The sequence below is a fragment of the Eretmochelys imbricata genome, chromosome 3 (assembly GCF_965152235.1).
Source record: "Eretmochelys imbricata isolate rEreImb1 chromosome 3, rEreImb1.hap1, whole genome shotgun sequence".
NCBI lineage: Eukaryota > Metazoa > Chordata > Testudines > Cheloniidae > Eretmochelys > Eretmochelys imbricata.
In genome coordinates, this window is record NC_135574.1 from 159,109,323 (window position 1) to 159,130,681 (window position 21,359).

Genomic DNA, 21,359 nt, shown 5'->3' on the forward strand with positions numbered 1-21,359 from the left:
AATCCTAGGTGTAAGTTTTCTGAGACATTGCAAAGGGTGTGGCAGGGTGTTTGTTTTGATATTGGTGAAGTTGTTGAAGTCCATCTGGTTATAGCAGGAAAACCTCAAAAGAGGTCTTGAAGAGTAAAATGAAGTTGGTTAGACTTTATCCATTATTAGTCTAATCTTTAGTGAAAGCTTGTTCCGTTTGAGCTGGATCCCCTCAGCTTTAACGTTAGATAGTGGTACTCGGCTACTTTGTTATCTACATTGTCGCAGAGGAGTGCAGATCTCTTGGCAGTTTGTAGATGGAGATGTGGTTTTTAATGCAGCTGGGACCTGATTCTTGGCAATTCATTTTCAGCCCATCAGAGAGAAGCAAATATCTTGTTCTTATGGGGCAATAGCCTACTTTGCCAGTCCCTTCTATATTAGGATTTTTCATAGACAAGAGGAAGCTGAGACCTGACTTCAGGAATGGGACCTTCTCCCCTGCCTTTTAGTGTGTGACAACTTTTTGGACTACCAACCATGAGCTTCTTCACGTCCAGGAGGCACAGCAAAGTCATTCTTGTCCAGGAGAAGATACTTGAAGGTTGCTGCCATGGAGACACTGTCCAGCTGAAAACCCGCATGTAGCTCTAACCATTCCTACTGTTCTCACTGTAGTCGGGTCCATCTGGAAGTGAAAAATGAGAGGCCCCATTATTACTGCGTAAGGGGACTTATTTTACAATAACAGCACGATAGAAGAGACCTGTCCCCTTTCTACACTGCAAAAGGACTGTATTGTAGCAGTGCTTCACCATGGGTTGCCTGGCATTTAAAAGGAATTAATTGGGGAGAGTTTTTTTGGTTGTGAGTTGTTCTGACAATCATGGTTACTCTGAGGATATCTTTCCCTGAATGTCCGCTTCAAATTCCTTCCAATTTGGCAAAGAGACTGGAACAGAGACTGATACTACGATTCCACAAGTAGTAGAAATCCTCCAAGAAGGCATAGCTTTGGGAATGATAAAGTTTCTGCATTATTTTGCATCCTTTGGTTAAGAAACTGGCCGAACAACAAAAACACCTCAGTGCACCTGGACATCCAGCAATTTCTAGAACAGCCTTGTTGACCAGGCATTTTTGTGGTTATATAAAATATAACCTTATTTTAATGCCCTTACGCAAAAAGCCATTCAGGTGACCATATGGCTGTTAACCAATGCATTGACTAAATTCTGCAAAATAGTTCTTAAACTTCAGTGGGTACAGTCTTAGGAGGGAGTGCTGCACGTTTCACTGCAGACAAGTTTTTTGTAAGAGAGAATCTGTTTATTTCAGTATCTTTGTTCCCTTTCTTAAAGCTCTTACACTGCTCAAAATTCTGTTATAGGATTTGTGGACCTTGCTTCACCAAAGAATAGGAAAACTCCTCTGTCTGAACGGGGGTGTGTGTGTGAAGTAGCAAGGTCTGTACACCTAGCCCATCTGAGGCAAACGAAGGGGTATGTGAAGGTGTTCATGTACTTAAATTTAAAAAACTGTGAACTCGTTTCCTGAAGTAGGCATATGTTTTAAATTAAATCTAAAAATCTTAACCTAAACTGGAGAGCAACTTCAGAGGAAGGAGTTTAGGCTGCTGCCAGTGTCTGAGGTCTGTCTGCTTCAGGCAGTAAGCATTGGGCCTTCTGCATTAAGGATCTATGGACCTTGCTATTTAAGAAAGGAAATTTTCAGGTAAGCACAAATAAATAATCCTAATCTATCTCCTTTTCTAGCCTGTTTTCAGGTTCCATAAATACCTCCAGTGCCTGTCTTTGTGCTTGTCCTTGTTTTCCCAAGGGGTTGGTAATTAATGAGTCTAGTCAGTTTCACTGCTGCAGTTTGGACCCTTATGGGCAGCAGGGGAAATGGCAAGAATAGTCCTTGCTTTCATTCTGAGTGCTTGGGAAAATGTGAAAATGGCAAGAACGGTCTCTTCTGCCCATAAGGTTCTGATCTGGAGCAGTGAAAATGACTAAACTAATCCCATTTCCTCAGCTTTGGCTAGCAGCAATGAACAGTGACAAAGGAACTGGATCTGTGTGCAGACTCAGTACTGCACTGGTTCAGAAGGTTAACTCTGCACTCTTTACGTGCTGGGGTGATTTAGTGGGGTTGGGTGTTTTTTTTTTGTTTTTGTTTTCCAAATCCATGAAGAGACTTTTCAGTATGGGAAAAGACAAACGCCACAAAGGATAGTGGGCAAATAGAAAATGTTTTCAAATAATGGAGAGTAAAAATACCTAATAAATACTCCCCTGATTGACCAGTTATAAGCTGTGATCACTATATGCTGCATCTTTAATGAGACTTGGGACAGACTCATGAGACTTGACACTAGTGTGACTACAGTGTCATGGGCCAATACTCAGCTGGAACATTTCAGGGTTTGGATCAAGCCAGCAACTGACAAGGTGTTGAATACCATAAACACCTTAATATGTCAAATAGTTGATAAATATCTTAAGACTTCACTCTAATGAGCTGTCCTACCATTTTTATCGCTCAGCACTATCTTGCATTTTACACTCTACTACCATTTTAAAGTGATTCAGTAGGCAAAAGGAATGCCTCCTGCATTAACTAAACCGTCAGTATTAATGACTAAATAGAATTAAAACAAAGGCACTTCTTCATAATTGGCTGTCAGTCCTGAAACATATCACTTTAATAACGGAGGCTCTTACATTCCTAAAACTACAAAGAACTGGAGGAAAATATTCTTATTATGGTCCATTGAATATTTTATTTTCAAACTAGCAGTTGGAAGTGTCGTAGCTGACTATGGCACTAGGATCCAGGAACTCTGAAATTCTAATCCTAATTCTGTCACGTTCACTGCCTGACCCAAGGCATCTCACCTAACTTCTGTCTTATTTAAGCATCTTGTAAAACTTGGTTAACAATACTTGCCTACTTCACAAGGGTGTAAAGACTGGTTCCACTGCATAAAGTTCCTACAGTGCTTTGAAAATTAAATATTGCATAATTGCTAGGTATTGTGCATAATCTAAGGTATGGGCCATATTGTAGTATTTTGCACAGAACTCTGTCAATGAGTTCCACAACAAAATAAAGGAAGAACGTAACATTCTCAGAATACTTACTAGTACTTCTCTTTGTATGCTAGGGATCTTGGAAAGGCTTTTTTGTGTGTATATGGATCTACTCTATAGGGTAATAACTGCTCACTTACAAATAGAGATTTATTCTCGAAAGGGAATGTTTTGCTTTTAAAAGATAATGGCCAAATCATACAGGCCTGAATTGGGTAGAAATGCTGTCGAAACTCAGGACTAAACAATTTGAGCTGCTGTCAAGACAACCTCAGCCAAATTCTAATGTCAAATATTGACTAGTCTTTTTAATATATATGTATTTGTTTTACTTAGGATACACACCAGCTAAAATTGCTTAAAACATTAGAAGGCCATGCATATGGTGTTTCTTACATTGCTTGGAGTCCAGATGACAACTACCTTGTTGCCTGTGGCCCAGATGACTGCTCTGAGCTTTGGCTCTGGAATGTACAAGTAAGCAATCCAATATTAATATAAAATTTCATGTTTAACTCTAGCAGTTGGCTTTGTTATGCACTGGAACTGTTCAGTAAGGATGAAATCACTTCAGTAAGCTTGTTTCCATATAGGTGAACATGGAAACATTGCAGTTTTTCATTTTATTAAAAATGTTGCTAATAGACCCAGATTTTTCCAAAATCTAGGTAGAATATAAAATGTCTATACTAAATGTTAACAGAACTGAAACTAATTTGTCAGTGAGTCTACTCTTCATGGATCTTCTGTCCTTTCAATTCTGGAATACCAAGGGGTGACTGTAATGTTTCCATTCCAAGTGATCATCCACACTAGAGAGAAGTTACTGTGTGGTGTTTTTGAAGTCTGGATGATACACTTCAAGAGGATTTATAAGGAGTGAATTCCTTTAGTGCCATGGTTTTTACAAAGATGAGTTGTAATGTTTCTAATGTTCAAGTGACATTTACAGGGCTTATCTCCGAGGTGAGGAAGTAGCCAGGAATCCAAGTTTTGTGGTTTCTTTAATTTTGTGATCCAAGTGGCCAGTGTGGTAGTCTGACCCATTCACATAGTGCTGAAATGCTTGTAGGTGTGATCCAAGAGCATTTGGTCCTGTCTCTTTGTTCAGTGTGTGCGACAGTTGAGAGAGTAATTTACTTTTTGGCTTTAGAAGAAGTGTGTGGCCCATACAGACTGTGTCTGGCCTAAAGGACAAGTTCAGATTGTGAAGAATCTAAGGTGTCATTTAAAATAAAAAGGTTTCTAGCACCTGTGGCTGCAGAGATCACATTTGAAATAAAGTTAACAGTGTAAACCAATAATCATTATGTTTGCAGACAGCCTGAAACCGTGACTGAGAGGTAAACTCTGTTCCTTATTAATCTCTGTTGGAATGTTGACTCTTAAAAGACCTTTCAGTATCAAGGTTACATATTCCATTGCTGATCATTTTAGGGGATGGGTGTGTAGCCCTTGAGAGAACAGGGAGTTGTTTCAGGGAAGGAAGTATATAGGGGAGAAAAGAAAAGAGAGAAACAAAAGGCAGAAGTAGTGGCCTAAAGGGCAGCAGAGTCACTTCATAAAATTTCACTCTGGTCAAACCTCCCAGTGATACCAGTGGGAGATCAATGAGGATTGAGGGGAGTATGAAGTTCAGAATTTATATCCCAGTAGATTTATATCTCAGACCACCGTGAAACATGGCATTTGGCCCTTTCAGATGAGTGTGACACTCCTACTTTACAATCCATGGACAAAAGTCCATCCTAGCATGGAGAGTTTAAGATGCAATATCCAGAGAATGGTTAACTGTAAGCTACTGTAAGGAAGACAACCCATTGCAGAGAAGCTAAATGAACTCTTTGCATTGGTTTTCACTGCAGAAGATGTGAGAGAGAATCCCACCCCCTACCCATTTATTTTTAGGTGACAAATCTGAGGAACTGTCACAGATTAAGGAGTCAATAGAGGAGATTTTGGAACAAATTGATAAATTAAGAGTCAGCAGGGGCAGATGGTATTCAGCCAAGAGTTTTGAAGGAACGAACTCATATGTGAAATTGCAGAACTATTAATTGATATGTAACTTGTACCTTAAATCAGCCTCTGTACCAAATGACTGGAGGATAGCTAAGGTAACGCCGGTTTTTAAGAGGTGATCCTGGCAACTGCAGGCCAGTAAGCCTAACTTCAGTACCAGGTAGGGTGCTCTTAAATTATGGTAAAGAACAGAATTATCAGAAACGGCAATAAACATGATGTGTTGGGCAGGAGTAAACACGGCTTTTGTAAAGAGAAATCATACCTCTCAAATCTTTAAAAAGTCTTTGAGGTGGTCAACAAACATAGGGACAAGGGTGATCTAGTGGATATAGAGTACTTTCAGAAAGCCTTTGACAAGATCCTGCACCAAAGACTGTTAAGCAAAGTAAGCAGTCATGGGAAAAGAGAGAAGGTCCTCTCATGGATCAGTAGCTAGTTGAGATAGGAATAAAGGATCAGTTTTCACAATGGAGAGAGGTAAATAAGGAGCATCCCCCATGGATCTGTCCTGGGACCTGTGCTGTTCAACATGTTCATAAATTATCTGGAAAAGGGGGTGAACAGTGAGGTTGCAAAATTTTCAGATGATACAAAATTTAAGCAGCTTTGGACTATTTGAGAAGAGTTACAAAGGGATCTTGCTAAACTGGGTGGCTGGGCAACAAAGTGGCAGATGAAATTCAGTGTTAAGTGCAAAGTAATGCATGTTGGAAAAAATAATCGCAACTATACCTATAAAATGATAGGGTCGAAATTAGCTGTTACCACTCAAGAAAAAGATCTTTAAGTCACTGTGGCTTCACAGTTTCACAGTTCTCTGAAAACATCCGCTCAATGTGCAGTGGCAGTCAACCTAATAGAATGTTCGGAACCATTAGGAAAGCAATAAATAAGAACACAGTAAATAATATATAAACACACGCCAATATATAAATTCATGGTACACTTACACCTTGAATACTGGGTGCAGTTCTGGTGTCCCGTCCCCCACCCCCCCCGGCCAAAAGCGTAACTGGGCTAAAAAAATGAGATAAGTTAATGCAGGATAGGTCCATTAATGGCTATTAGCCAAAGTGGTCAGGGATGCAACCCCCTTGTTCTGGGAGTCCCTTAACCATCTGACTGCCAGAAGCTGGGAGTGGACAATGAGATGGATCACTTAATTGCCCTGTTCTGTTCATTCCCTCTGAAGCCTCTGGCCCTGGTTGCTGTTGGAAGACAGGATACTGGGCTAGATAAACCACTGGTTTGACCCACTATCACCATTCTTACATTCTTAAGATTTTTGGTACTCTGCTTTCTAGTAAAAAATAATGGACTGTCTCTGCATTCTTTTGGTTTCCTCTTTTTTTCACTCTTTCTGTGCCTTTCATTTATCTTTTCCCTTCCTTCATTGATCTTTCACTTTCTCCTTCCTTGACATCTCTTCTTTCCTTTCTTCTTCCCTCAAAATCCATTAAATACACTCACTGCCTGTCCTGGCTTCAGATCTGAAGTGGAAGCAAAATGAGGCGGAGCTCATTGCAGCAGCTGGAGTCAGAACATGGCTGACAGTTTCCCATGCTGAAAGAAAATTAGAATGACCCCAGCTCCACCTCCTCGTTGCTCCCTAGAAGACTTTCATAGTGTGCAACCTTTTTTAAAATTTTTTTTAACCTTTTTATTCAATTATGCAGTGAAATGTCCATAATTAGAAACACTAGGTTAAGTTTTCATGCACATCTGTTAATTATATGTCTGTAGGGGTGGGCAAAACTGGACTTTGTAGTGGTTGATTTTCTTTGTTTCCTCTCCAGACTGGGGAGCTGAGGACAAAGATGAGTCAATCTCATGAAGACAGTTTAACCAGCGTGGCTTGGAATCCAGATGGGAAACGCTTTGTAACAGGAGGGCAACGTGGACAGTTCTATCAGTGTGTAAGTTCTACCTGTGTGTTCATGTCCTCTCCGAACACTTGCTTCATTGCAGCTGAAAACAGCAGATTGTACTTAGGAGTAAAAACTAGGGCTGTCAATTAATCGCAGTTAATGCCTGCGATTACCTGAAAACAAAATTAGTACTTAACTTTTTTTTTTAAATTGCATATCTCTGGGCGGGGAGGTAGCCTCTTGCGGAGTGGAGTGGGGGCTGAAGCCCTGAGCCTATATTTAATATATGGAAAATATTTTAAAATATTTAAATAAATGGTATTCTATTATTGTTTAATAGTGCACTTAAAACTGTGATCAATCACGATTAATTTTTTTAATCGCTTGACCACTCTAGTAAAAACAGGTGTAACATGGTTAATGGGTCTGTTTTCTCTATCTGTTGAGGTAGTCACTAGAGAACATGTAATGAAAAATAATTTAACTTGTTATAAATTTAGTTACCCATGGAATCTTTTGGCCCTCCTACGTTTGGAGGTAGAGTAGCATGTATACTAACGCCCTGACAGACTTTTTCATTCTTTGGTACCAAAGCAGGTGTATTACTGAAACAAACATCAATATGCTGGGTCAGTTTAGTTGATTTGAACAACTTCTTTAGCATTCTCTGACTTTGGTTCACAGGAATCATTGACTAGTGAACACTTTAGGCCAAGGAAGCTAGCTTTCTATAGAATTCATATTGACTATTTAAATTTCTAGCATGCGAAGCTATCATTTTTTAACTATTTACATTTAAAAAGGGAGGGAGGAATCAGTCCTATGGATATGCTATGGAGTTCCATCCATTTGGGGGTCCGGTTTCTTGCTGTCTGGGGGTATAGCAATGGCGTTGAAAGAGTTGAGGTCGAATAACTGGCTGACTTGAGCCAGGAGTTTAGATTTCGACCCTGTCAAACCTCAAAGGAAATGGGACAGGGGATTCTCCTGTCTCTGTGTTGGTTTGAGGGTGGAGATGGAAGGCGATTCCAAACAGTATACTAATTCTCATGATCACCAACACTTTATCCGATACGGGACAAGAGAACTCTTCTCTCGTGCATCATTCTTTTAGTTACTCCTACTAAAACCTCTCATCAAAATTCCTAAGGGTATGTCTACACTGCGAAATTAGGTCGATATTATAGAAGTTGATTTCTAAAAATCAACTCTATACAGTCAATTGTGTATGTCCACACTAAGCGCATTAAGTCATCAGAGTGCGTTCTCACTACCGTGGCTAGCATAGACTTACGGAGCGGTGCACTGTGGGATAGCTATCCCACAGTTGATAGGGGGGAGCGTTGAAACATTTGCAGCTGTGGGAGGAAAAAAAGGGAGAGTAGTATTTAAAAAGACACAGTTTAGAGAACAATGGGTAGACTTTCACCTTGAACCAAGCTGTTAACATTACATAGCACATGTGCCTTCGGTACAAGGTCGCATTTTGCCTCTTGTATTGAGGGCCTGCCGTTTTGCTGTGAGAGATCACACATGCAGGGCCAGGCAACAGAATTCGGCTTGCAGGCAGCCATGGTAAGCCACAGTCTTTCGGCTTCTTCAATCTTCATACCTTGTGGGAATGGTTTCAAACAGCAGCACCCTCCTTTCCCATACCAAGCACCCGTTGGGTTGGCCATTTAAAAGGAGGGGCTGCGGTTTTCAGGTTAACAGGTAACACAAACCCAACTAACATCCCCCTCCCCCGAATTCTCTGGGATGATGGCTTCACCCCTCCTCCCACTACGTGACTAGTATCAGGGAAGATCCTTGCTGGCCAAACGCAAACAGCTCAGTGTGAAAAATGTCGTCGTCCGTCCATCGTCGTCGTTCCCCCCCCCGGCGTGGCTAAAAGTAGAGATGATTTCAGCCACAGGCAAACAGCCCAGCAGGAACGGCCACCTCTGAATGTCCCCTTAGTAATGTCCCTGGAGGATTTGCACTCCATCCCCAGACACATTAACGGACTTTTCTAGTAGCTGTATTGGCTGCGAATGCATCCCAAGTCTTCAGGGCAAATTAATCATTTAAACACACTTGCTTTTAAACCATGTATTATATTTACCAAGGTACACTCGCCAGAGGTGCCTTCTCTGGCTTCATGGTCCGGGAGCCCGGTTGGGAGTGTATTGGCTCCAGGGTGATAAACAGTTCCTGGCTGACAGGGAGAACAGTTTCTCTGCTTGCCTGTTGTGCACTATCCTCCTCCTCCTCCTCCTCCTTGTCCCCAAAATCCTCATCCCAGTTGCGTGAGACTCCCCCCTTGCAGGTGTCCACAGATGGGTGGGGTAGTGGTAGGGGCACCCCCTAGAATTGCATGCAGCTCATCACAGAAGCGGCATGTCTGGGGCTCTGACCCGGAGCGGCCGTCTGCCTCTTTGGTTTTTTGGTAGGCTTGTCTGAGCTCCTTAATTTTCACACAGCACTGCTGCAGGTCCCTGTTATAGCTCTGTGCATCATGCCCTTGGAGATTTTTTTTTTTTTTTTTTTTCCAAATATTTTGGCATTTCGTCTTTTGGAACAGAGTTCTGATAGCAAGGATTCATCCATACAGCGAGCAGATCCAGTACCTCTCATTCAGTCCATGCTGGAGTTCTTTGCAGTTCTGGGACTGCATGGTCCTCTGTGCTGATGAGCTCGCCATGCTGGCCAAACAGGAAATGAAATTCAAAAGTTCCCAGTGCTTTTCCTGTGTACCTGGCTAGTGCATCTGAGTTGAAAGCACTGTCCAGAGCGGTCACAATGGAGCACTCCGGGATAGCTCCCGGAGGCCAATACTGTCGAATTGTGTCCACACTACCCCAGATTCAAGCCGGCGATGTCAATTTCAGTGCTAATCCCCTTGTCGGGGAGGAGTACAGAAATTGATTTCAAGAGCCCTTTAAGTCGACAAAAATGGCTTCATCGTGTGGATGGGTGCAGGGTTAAATCGATCTAACACTGCTAAATTCGACCTAAACTCATACTGTACACCAGGGCTTAGAAATCTAACTTAAAAGAACACCTTGGTTATATTTCCTTCCTAAACAGGATCTAGATGGTAATCTCCTTGACTCCTGGGAAGGGGTGAGAGTGCAATGCCTCTGGTGTTTGAGCGACGGGAAGACTGTTCTGGCATCGGACACGCACCAGCGAATTCGGGGTTATAACTTTGAGGACCTTACAGACAGGAACATGTAACTACCTTTTTTCTTACAAATTCTTAACTCTCATAAATCTAGTCCGATTCCCCTGTTGAGAAAACTGTTAGTCTGTGTAATGTATCAGAATATCTATCTACATTGTATACTTTCTCTGTGGACCCAGCAAATACTGAAATAGAACTAGATGACTTAAACTCAGTTCTGGTTGTAATCCCCTTTCAAATATAATACTAATGGCCCACTTAGTTATAAGTATAAATGGAAGTATTGCAACTGAAAACTTTTGTGCTTTCTTGGTGTTACTTTTTTTTTTTTTTTAAATGTCCAAATAGTAGTGCTCCTAACATTATGGTGTCTGTCCTGTGATTTCAGAGTACAAGAAGATCATCCTATTATGTCATTTACTATTTCAAAAAATGGCAGATTAGCTTTGTTAAATGTAGCAACTCAGGTAAGTTGATAGATTTAAAAATACAAATAAGACTTTTTCTTACCACTGCTAATTTTATTTTTTTTAGAAAATCTGAGGGAATTTTGGATCTGTAATGATATTAAACAATAGACAAAGCAGTATTCCATACACAACATATGAAGTTCACAGTATGTACATATATACAAATAAACAAATGTAGGATTCTCCAAAAGGGAAGATCTCTCTTTTTTTTTTTTTTTTAGGCTTAACAAAACATAGTATGAAGAGAAATATTTTGACTGTAAATTACAAAATATCTGCTGCTAGATTTAAACACTTCATTTTACTATGTTTGGCTTCCCAACGTTGCAGCAATATTCTAGAGTTATCATCCGTGGAATATTGGTGTTCCACATAACTTTTCTTCATGGACTTCCGAATTTAAGTATTTTGGAAACCCCAAACTAGAGAATTGGGTGCTAGAATAAGAGACAGGACAAGCATTTAAGCCATTGTTCTAGTGCATGAGATCCATTCAGTTTCACATTATAGTTTGTTTTATTGCCTAAGCTTGTTGACATGCCAAAAATGAACAAATGATAAAAGTGGAATACTTCAAAGGTAGGTGCTGGATATTGTCTTACAATAAAAATAACCTTCGGCATGCTCTTTGCCCCCCACAGGGAGTTCACTTATGGGACTTGCAAGACAGAGTTTTAGTGAGAAAGTATCAAGGTGTTACGCAAGGGTTTTACACAATTCACTCGTGTTTTGGAGGCCATAACGAAGACTTCATCGCTAGTGGCAGTGAAGGTAACATCGGCTTTAAAGACTTCAGATGTCAGTTGATGTACATTTCAAGCACACACTGGGTATAAAAGGGGATGATGCAATGAATTTTTAATTAATGTTAATGCTGTTACCGGCAACGATCATCTGTAAAAGAAAGTTATTGTCCACAGGAGTGAACGAAAGTGTGTCTCAGTGCTGCTGAAGTTAGATACAGTAAGGAACAGTCCTGCTCTAGCAGAAAGGATAGCCTGTATGCTCTGCCTCTTCCGTCTCTCTCCTATAATGGGTTTATAGCACTGAGTAAGCTTTAACTATGTGCGGGTATGTTGGGTTTTTTGAGAGGCATGACATTAGCAGTTGTGCTTTTGGCCAAAGTAGTTCTGTAGTGAGTAACTTAAGTTCATTTGATTGGTAGTTTTTCAAAGGCAGGTGTGGTCAGATAATTTTAATTCCAGGAGAGCAGTCATCTCAACTCAAGTGGAATTAATTATAATGGGAGGAAAAACAAAGTCACAAATCCAGCAGTTGATGACATGGCAACTCTAGCAAAGGTTGTTCTTTTGTGACTAAGATTTGTGTTTTTCGTACTTGAAAATAGTCTATGGTGAGTATAGAATTTAGTTTACCGTCCCAAACTGCTTTCGAGTGAACTAGTTCAGGCTTGTGAGGGGCTTAGCTCCTTCAACTCCCATTTGAGATCAATGGGACTTGAGGGGGCTGACCCCTGCTCAGGCCCAGTATTTGTAGTGCACAAAGGTAAACTGAGTAGCCACTGTTTGTACTTAATAGCTCAAAGTGGAGCCTCTTCAGAAAGAGGAGGTGTTGACTATGACACACTTTCTTACATATTTTATTTTAGTGGAAACTACAGAAAGATCTTTACATTTTAAACCAAGTTTCTCCTCTGTCATTACCTAGTGGAAGATACCAGCTGAAAGATAGCACCTCTAATGCAGTGTCATCCTCCTCATCTTTGAGCTAGTCTAGTGTGGGGTTTAGTACTTGTGTGCCTGGCCATACTGATGCTTTGTGTGGGGGAGTGTACATGCTACAGTACACCAGTCTTTTTTTTTTTTTTTTTAATTGACACTTCACTTATGACCTATGTGTGTGACATTAATGTGGTAATGAATTTTTCCAGGTCATCTTAAGAACAGCTTTTTTTATTTTTTTTTATTTTCAGTGTCTAAAAACTACCCAGCTGTAGTTGAAGCTGATGGCACCTTATTTAGATTCGGACTGCCAGAGGCTGTTGCCTCTTTGCACTGAATTGTTGCAAATGTGGCTGCTGTGAAAGTCTCTCTGTACAAAAAAAGTAACAGATTAGAATGCCATAACCTCTTAAATGTAAAGGTATGTTGTCAGCTAGATAGGCTTTTTGCTACCACCTGCACTTATAGGAAGAAAATAAGAAATCTCTTTTGAAAGTAAAATTGACTTCTGCCTTAATCTACCTGGTGTGTCCTTTTTCCTTTTACACACACATCCACTGTCAAGCACCAAAATACTGGCTTGTGTTTACACTTTGATTCTCCACACAGCAGATGCTGGGCTTATGGCCCAGAATAGAGAGAGCACTGGTTTTGTTTTATTTGATAACAGAATGGATATTTATCTCTATCCTCTGAAATCAGGGGATAGAAAAATGTAAACACAAGGTGTGTATTTCATGCAAATACCATAATGAGCTGATTAAGCAGAAAGCAATTTCTTTACCAAATGATTCCCAGATCCTATTCTAGCAGGTAGGTCAGAGAGTTGAGCCGGTTTTGTAAGGGCCCAGGGTAAGGTGTGTTTTTATTTTTGTTTTTAACCTTCAGAATCACATTGGATTGTGTAAAGTGTTGTCTTAGTCTGTTCCTTAAAGCTTTAATTCTGAAAAGGTAGTCTAGTAGTGTACGTACATGTGAGTAGATAGTTTGTTGTAGCTCAGTTTACGTAGCTCCATTTGAGAGAACCTGATGCAGCCTTTAGTAACAAGTCAATCTACAGGTTTGTCAGAAGCTGTTAATCTACATTAGGAGAAAATATCTCATTTTAACTAGTTGGTCTTAAATAAAATGCAGTTCATTATAAAGCAGTGTGGGTTTTTTTTTTATTTGAGAGATTTGCAATGGATTATTTGACCAGTTACTATTTTTTTTAATAGGAGTTGCTACTGTTCACAAAAGTAGGTTCTTTAGAATCCTATTTGAAATCTATGTAGTATGTAGGTCTTTACAACTTCAAAATGCCATACAAACATTTAATTAATCCTTACCTTGTGAGGTTGGTCAGTAATTGTTTCTACTTTACACATAGGGAAACAGAGGCACAGCAAAATTTTAAAGGTGCATGACCCCATTAGGTCATTTACCAAGTTGGTTAGAATTTTTGGAGGCCTCAGTACCAAGACTTGTGCTTTAACTATTCTAAATGCAGCCTTATTTATTACTCATAAATATTGCATCTTAACACAAGGTCCATGTAATAATACACATGGATTGTCCTCTAAATATTGTGTTTCTATATATGTTTTATATATAGATATATAGATATATATATATATATACATGTAAATCTGTGTGTATATAATATAAAAAATTATATAAAATCTCTAAGTTTTTATATAATTTTTTATATCTATCAAGACATTGTTCATTGATCACCAGTATTTTGCTTGAATCCACTTGCAACAGCATAGCCTTAACTTAGGAGGAGGTTGATTTTGTGTTTCTGGCCATGCGTTGGCTGACCATTATAAGATTCAGTGCCATCTTAAATGCTTTCCCTCAGATAATGAGCTCACTAGCGTTGTAAGTCTTAATAAGACATGTCTGCGTTGTGCCCACACTCTTGATTAGATCCTCTCTTTAGACTTTGATTTAGACTTCAGTGAAACCAAAAGCTTGTTGTGTTGTTGCACATTAGCGGGGTTCAATTTTAGAATTTGCAACACTTAATTTTTTTTTGCATACTATGTTTTTAGGTCTCTGGAGAGTGCAATTTTAATATGAAAAAAATTAGGAGATTTATGTGCTTAGAACATTTTAATTCAATATTTCTCATGCTTCTGCTTCAAATCGATGTTTTATTTAGATCACAAAGTGTATATTTGGCACAAACGTAGTGAACTGCCAATTGCGGAGCTGACAGGGCACACGCGTACAGTTAACTGTGTGAGCTGGAACCCGCAGATTCCATCCATGATGGCCAGCGCCTCCGATGATGGCACTGTTAGAATATGGGGACCAGCACCTTTCATAGACAACCAGGATATTGAAGGTAAAGCAACTTCCATGTATATTTTAAAAAGAAACTGTAATAGAAAGCTTCTGTAATTGAAATAATCCATCCAGTTGCTTTGGATTTCTTGACAATAATTAAAACATACAATAAGAATATAAATAATATAGTAAACAACCCTCAAACAAAATTGAGTTTCCTGAAAAAGGCCTCAATAATCAGACCACAAAATAATCTGTCTACATATTCCCCCAAACATATGCAGCTGGAAAGTGATGCTATCAGAGGCATCCAGGAACCATTTAAACCCCCAGCATGGAGCTAGAGTGGATTATAATGTCCCTAGATACCTCAAGATGGCTTAACATTGCCTGTGTTCACTGCATGTAGAATAACAAACTGTTATGCAAATATTAAATAACAAATACTAACCTCACTCTGGAAACAGAATGAGGTTATTTAGCCTTAAGTGAATTTAATGCCCCTGAAAGATAGCCCTGGTGACTAGTCACTTCCCCAGAGAACTGGTACAGCACGGGCAGTAGAATTGCAAGTTTTCCCACCCACTGTTGTCTCAGTTCTATTGAGGAAATTCCCTGTATTACAATGAGGGTATTTCAGTTTCCATGTCTATTCAGTCCCTAGCCCTTCTACTGAGATTGCTAACAAGGTGGCTGCTGATGGTAGCTCTTGTATGAATACTTGCCACTGAATAGCTGTCTGGTGGTAATGACTTAAACTAAATCAGCCCTGTACTTTGTATTCTATTACCAGTCCCAACAAACCCAAAATGCTTTCCAGCTCATGTTCTCCTCATTTCTTTCCCTTCACATTTCTACCACCTGTATGCTAATCTAAAATTTAAGATCTGCCTCCCACAGGAAAGCAAATGCTTGTATAACATGAGTAACAGGAAAAGTGGGGCAGGGGGGTAAACTTTAAGTAAAAACAATGTGGATTTATTTTATATAGTGCTCTGTGTATAACCTAGGTGGAATAGTTAGATTAGTGTTCTGATACTTCAGGAATCTGAAAATAAGCAAACAGTTTTTGTAATTGTTTTCACTTAATGTTCTCTGGGAACTTTTGAAGTCCAACAGGGCTGTCTCCGTAGTGACCCTTTCCCAGTATAGATCTATATCTAAAAATTGTCAGAGTAAGTAAGAGATTCCAGTAGGAAAAAAATCATGTCCGTTCTAAATCAGTGTCCACTCCATTGCTTATTTTTAGTGTGTCACTAATTTTTGTTTGTTTTTTGTTTCAAGTAGTGTGTGTTGAGTAACAAAAAAACCCTACCCAAATACTGTGTATTAATCTCCTGAAAGAGAGGAGAGGATATTTGGAAGTCAGAGCGCGCTACTTTTTGTTAAAGCGAAAAGATTATTGGTTACATATATTAATAGAATGCAAAAGAGTAGCTCCCCTTCAGTGAGGAGGATAAAATCCATAGCACATGATTACTCTGAAGCGTGTTAAATTTGTGTGTATGTTACATGTATATAAGTAAGTTATAATTATATATCTTGTAGTGGAGGTTGTTACACCTTGAAAAAATTTCTTATCCAAGTTTAATCTTTTTTACCTTTCATCTTGTCTTTGCTCAGAGGAATGCAGTAGCATGGATAGTTGATGGCGAATTTGGAGCAGACGACTTCTCTTTAACTTAAAATTAGTCGTATTTTAAATGGCTTGGGATTTGGTGCAAACAACATGATTGATAGCTGGACAGACATGCTCGTCATGAAAAAAGAACCATTTCTGAAGCCCGATCGGGGCCAAACATTTACCACCTTGCTTCATAGTAACCAGTTGAGATGAAGCACGTCGTCAGAACGATGTTGGACGCCGTGTCGAATTACCCCCCCCATCGGTTGTGAAGAACTGTGCTACATTCAGGCTAACCATTGAACTCAGTATATATATTTTTTCCCTCCTGCCTTTTTGTCTGGCGGGCTACCGTTCTTGTTGCTCTTCTGTGTAATGAAGTTTAAATGCTTGTTTGGAAAACTTTATTTAACAGTTTAGAAGGCTTGATAGAAAGAGTGCTTTAGTCTGAAGAGTATACATTGGATAGGAAAGTATTTCCTTCTCTTGTTTCTCTAAATCTCTCTCCGCCTTATTTAGCTTGAGATCTTTGCAGCTTGGTTCATGGACTCTAGCCTTGCCCGTTGCGCAGTATATATCAATCCAGACGATAAACCAGTGAACTATGTCAAAAGCACTCTCAATATCACACTTGACAAAAAGTTTTGTACTTTTCACATAGCTCGTTGCCCTGTAAAGGGGTTAACAGCACAATTTTTTTAAAAAAAAATAAATTATTTATAGGATTAAAGTGACTTCATTTGTATACATTTGGAATTTAAACCAGCTTAAAAAACAGTGTCATGAAATGCAGTATAACTGATGCTCTTTTAGAGTATCATGCAAGACATGGTCAAAAGCAGTGGCTGGAAGGAGTTTTACACAGGCTACGTAAAGTATTCTTTTAAAAGAAACCTCATTTCCCATCTTAATGAAGAAACAGAATTATTTAGAAGTGAGAGCTATCAAAATGCACCATGAGACTAGTAGTTTAATAAACAGGACAAAGGTCAGTTTTTAGATTACATAAATACATGCAACAAGTTTTGTCTTAACTTGTGCAACAATTCTGATAAAAGCTTAGGAAGGACCTGAAACAAGGATAATGTTGTTTTGCTTTGTAATTTTAAAAGTACCTTTATCATCCAAATTACAATCCATATTGACAATTTGTATAATTTTTCCCCTAACTTAAATACAACTGCAGAATTGTCCTTAGTATTTGACTAACAAAGATGCATAGATTTTTGGTTTTTGAGGTATTTTGAAGTTTACAGGTTTAAATGTGTCTGCTGGACCTTGTTCTGTGCTGGTGCTGTGAATAGCCTGACATTTTTAGGAATGGTTCCTTAATTTCTTATTAAAAAGACAGTTTGAGTACTGTATGCTTCTCAAAATAAACAGGTGGCCTGGTATCTCTAGTGTGCTTCTGCACTACTCGGCAATTGATTATGGAATGGTGTTAAATTCCCTCTTCTCAACTGGATGGTGAAGGTAGTATCAGGGCTGCCATGAAGTAAAGAGGGAGCAGGGAAGAAGGCAGGCCATCATGAAAGATGTGAACAAAAGGGTGGCTAAGTCTCCTACTGGGACTAAGTAAGTACTCTAGTGTCCTCCTTGGTTGGTTGAAGGGATAACTCTGGGAGAAGGGATAACTGTCTATGGGAAGAACAAACAGACTTGTGGTTGGGTAATGGGAATGGAGGAAATAACACAGTCATAAGACCCTTTTTTTTTTTTTTTAAAGGGTGGGGCCAGGACCCAAATGGATGCTCCCAAGGCATATAATACAAGAGAGATTCTAACAGACTATGGCCATTAGGTTCTTTGACTCTCGCATGTAATCTTAAACACTTAAAAAATTATACACTTTTTGCTGAGACCAATCCTTAATTTGACCTCATCCTATATTTTGATATTTTCCCATCTGAAATATGAACTGAATTTCAGTACCTTCAATCTCGTTCATTTGTCTTCAGCTTCCTAAAATGACTTTAAAATTCATCAGAAATGCTTTTTAAACAAATATAAAATACTGTTTAATATTAGAATTCAATATCTGTGTAGACTTGGATTACAAACAAACTTTAAACCAAAAAATGGAAAATTAGTTCTCTTCTCTTGACCTGCTAATTCTGGAGATCAACATTCTGTTTCTCCTGCCACCATTGATGGCATGTCACAGCATTAAGATGATCGTCTTGGTTCTGTGGTGTCAGTGATACTCGTACAGGTTTCAGGAGAAGCAAAGAACACTGAGCTCAGTCTTGGCAAGCTAACCATTTTGGTTTAAATAAAAGTCAAATATCTGAATATTTTACAGTGCTTTACATCTTCAAAGTAGCGTACAATTGATAACAGCAACTGTGCTGCTATTTATACTTTTCAGGCTTCACATATATTCTATTAATTTGGCATTTTAAGCATTTTTAGAGCATTACTGTCTCCTTTAAACCTAAAAAAAAATCTCTTCTCCACCAAGAGCATGTAATGCAGTCACTGAAGGGTGGTTTTTTTTTAACCCTTTATACTTTTAGATGACGTGGAGCCCATTCTGTCGTTCTTTGTTCACCCAAAAACTAACACTGACTTCACTGGGAATTTTGTGTGTGTGTGTGTAAGGAATGTGGGATCAAGCCCCTAATATAAATCCAGAAGATTGATTTGTGCTTAGTCACTTCACAGGATTTTCAGCATAGCGCCTATAGCTAAAACTATTAGCAGGGACTCCATATCTAGTGTAAGCTACAGTACAGCACACTTGAGTCAGTACCTTCTTTTTCATTGAGAATTGTGACAAAGAATATTAAACTTTAATTCTCTTGCCAAAATACTTTTCTTCTCTTCCTCCTCCCCCCCCCCCCCCCCCCCCGGCAAGCTTCTGGACTTTAGAGTCTACTCCTAATGTATACATGGTGAACACTTTGGAATGGGGTTAGTGAGAAGCACATTTTGAGATTGCCATTTAAATTTAGTTACGTAACTCAACTATGCAATATAGATGGGAAGGCTTCTGTACCAGCTAGATGGTGTGGTTCATTTCTAGAAGTCTGTCTTACCAAGTTTGCTATATACATTGTGCCTGCGTCTTACACGTGATATGCAGATACTGATAGAAAGGTGAGACTGTGGCTTTATGGTACTTAGTCTGACAGCAAGATTACCTGTAGGCCTATAGGCTGTGAATGATGACTGGCTACTGTTCTAGACTCTAGACTAAAAAGAGCAGCCTAAACTATTTTTAACATGCTACCACATAATCATAATGTGTGGTTTGAAAAGTACCAATACTTTTTGCCCATAGACCAAAAATAAGACTTTGGCTATGGAAAAAGCAAATGCAGTAGACTCATCTGCAATGTGTTCATTTCCATGTGCTTAAAAATGTTCCTAGGCTGGGATCTAAGGGTTGGAGCAAATAAGAGTCCTATTTCTCCCCAACAATCAGTTATATCTAGTAACTGATGCTATACTTCTGGGGGAACATACTGTAAGCTTGGTTTTTTGCATTTTTTTTTGTAGCTGTTGATTAAAATATTCACAATAGCTACTCATTATCAGCAATGTAAATCTTTCCTGAATTATGCTTAACCATTTATCTGAATGTGCCTGTGCTGTTCAGGTAAGTAGTTTTTTGAGAGAGATGATGGAACGCAAAGGGGGAAATAAGCTGCTGTTACAAATCTCTGTTCTGAAAAACTTTTATGTCCAATTCCCTCAATCTTTTAGTACAGGTTCTTCAAATGTAAAAGAAGTAACCCTAATAATTTTAAAACTAGTGCAAAGATGCAAGCTGGAAAACTATCCAACTCTTGCCAATAACTTGTCATCCTGGTTTCAAGCAATTAACGTCTAATGCAATCAATTCACTATTGGCAGTATTTGTGTCTAGTGGCATCTCGCTGCACCAATAAATAATGCTCCCAATTCAAACAAAAGTTTGAAGGTTTCTTTATTAGGATATTGCTTCCTGGAAAGTAGAACTGACACAATCAGTCTATGTTGAGTATATTATATACATAAAGGTGGGGGAAATCAACATACAGGTCTAGTTTACAGCCAAATTTGTTGGCTGATGTGAGGGACAACCAGAGAGGAGAGAAGACCGACTTTCAGTAGACTCTTTTTCAAATCCATATCCCTAAAACAATAAGTTGTCTCAATTTAATTTATTTGAAACTCCTAGAACGAGGAGCACCAATCCTATATATGGCTTTAAAAAAATACACATTGGTTCGTGTCCATTTTCAGCTACCATACTTGATTTAGGAAGAACTGCTAATTTTAAAGACAATTAGCAAAACTTCATTAACTCTTGTACACTTTTTTCTTTTTAAAACAGGGTGGACTTCATTGAATTGTGCAGTGTTGAATTGCTGCAGTAGCTGCCTCTTGTTGCTGAAACACAAACTATAAACCCATTTCCTGTCTGCTAAACCAGATTACCTGGGTTCAGTAAAACAGCTAAGTGTGAACGTTTTCCTATTTGGTATATATGAGAGAGAGAGAGTGTGAGTGTGTGTATTACATAGACATGGAACCAAGTGTTCTAGGTACTGGTCATGTTTTACTGCATACTTTAAGTCATGTTGTGTGTATGTGAAATGTCCTCTGACTACAGGCATCAGTTAATATCGGTATATTTTTATAAATTTGAAATTCAGTGTGCCCCATCTTTCACTTAAACATTTTTCCTTGTTAGGGAAATGTGCTAGATTTGAATCTTAACATTTTTAGGCACAGATGGAAAAAAGTTATTGGCTCCTTGAAAATGTATGGGACAAAATGGATCATCAAAGCATGTATGTACTTACAAACCAAGCTGTAGAGATCAAGAAAAGAACTTTACTGTTGATCTCAAGATTTCTAAATTGTCAAGATTTATATGGAGTTGTGGTGGAACTAGTTAACACTTAGAGCTTTTGGTATGTAATGACTATTTGCTATGGACTGATATTAAATGTTTCAAAGGATTGCGTTCTTAAACTTTCTGGATTTTTTGTTACTGTCCTCTTGGATTATATTTAGTAGTTTAAATTTCTTTGCTATATTATTACATTAAAATATAAGAATGTTGGGTCTCATATTTATTTTTCACTTGTTTTACTAATTATTTACAGAACACCCTTTGTTAACTTTTTTATTTTATAAATGTGTAGTATTTTAAACATCTTTAAAAAGAAAATTGTTCAATTGGAACTACATA

The 21,359-nt window shown here is 38.8% G+C and overlaps 1 protein-coding gene across 4 annotated transcripts in view; it reads left to right on the forward strand.

Annotated features, from left to right (window-relative positions):
• Positions 1 to 21,239, forward strand: part of WDR26 (WD repeat domain 26) — a 45,730-nt gene extending 24,491 nt beyond the window's left edge. For 3 of the 4 annotated variants that reach the window (XM_077813693.1, XM_077813691.1, XM_077813692.1), the window contains 7 exons: positions 3,402 to 3,542; positions 6,887 to 7,006; positions 10,028 to 10,173; positions 10,513 to 10,591; positions 11,236 to 11,365; positions 14,423 to 14,608; positions 16,174 to 21,239. In XM_077813693.1, coding sequence (XP_077669819.1) covers positions 3,402 to 3,542; positions 6,887 to 7,006; positions 10,028 to 10,173; positions 10,513 to 10,591; positions 11,236 to 11,365; positions 14,423 to 14,608; positions 16,174 to 16,199 — 828 coding nt within the window. In that variant the 3' untranslated portion in view covers positions 16,200 to 21,239. Of the gene's footprint in view, positions 1 to 3,401; positions 3,543 to 6,886; positions 7,007 to 10,027; positions 10,174 to 10,512; positions 10,592 to 11,235; positions 11,366 to 12,527; positions 12,698 to 14,422; positions 14,609 to 16,173 lie in introns of those variants that run through there. The other variant, XR_013345708.1, reaches the window with a different exon arrangement.
• The last annotated feature ends 120 nt before the right edge of the window (positions 21,240 to 21,359 follow it).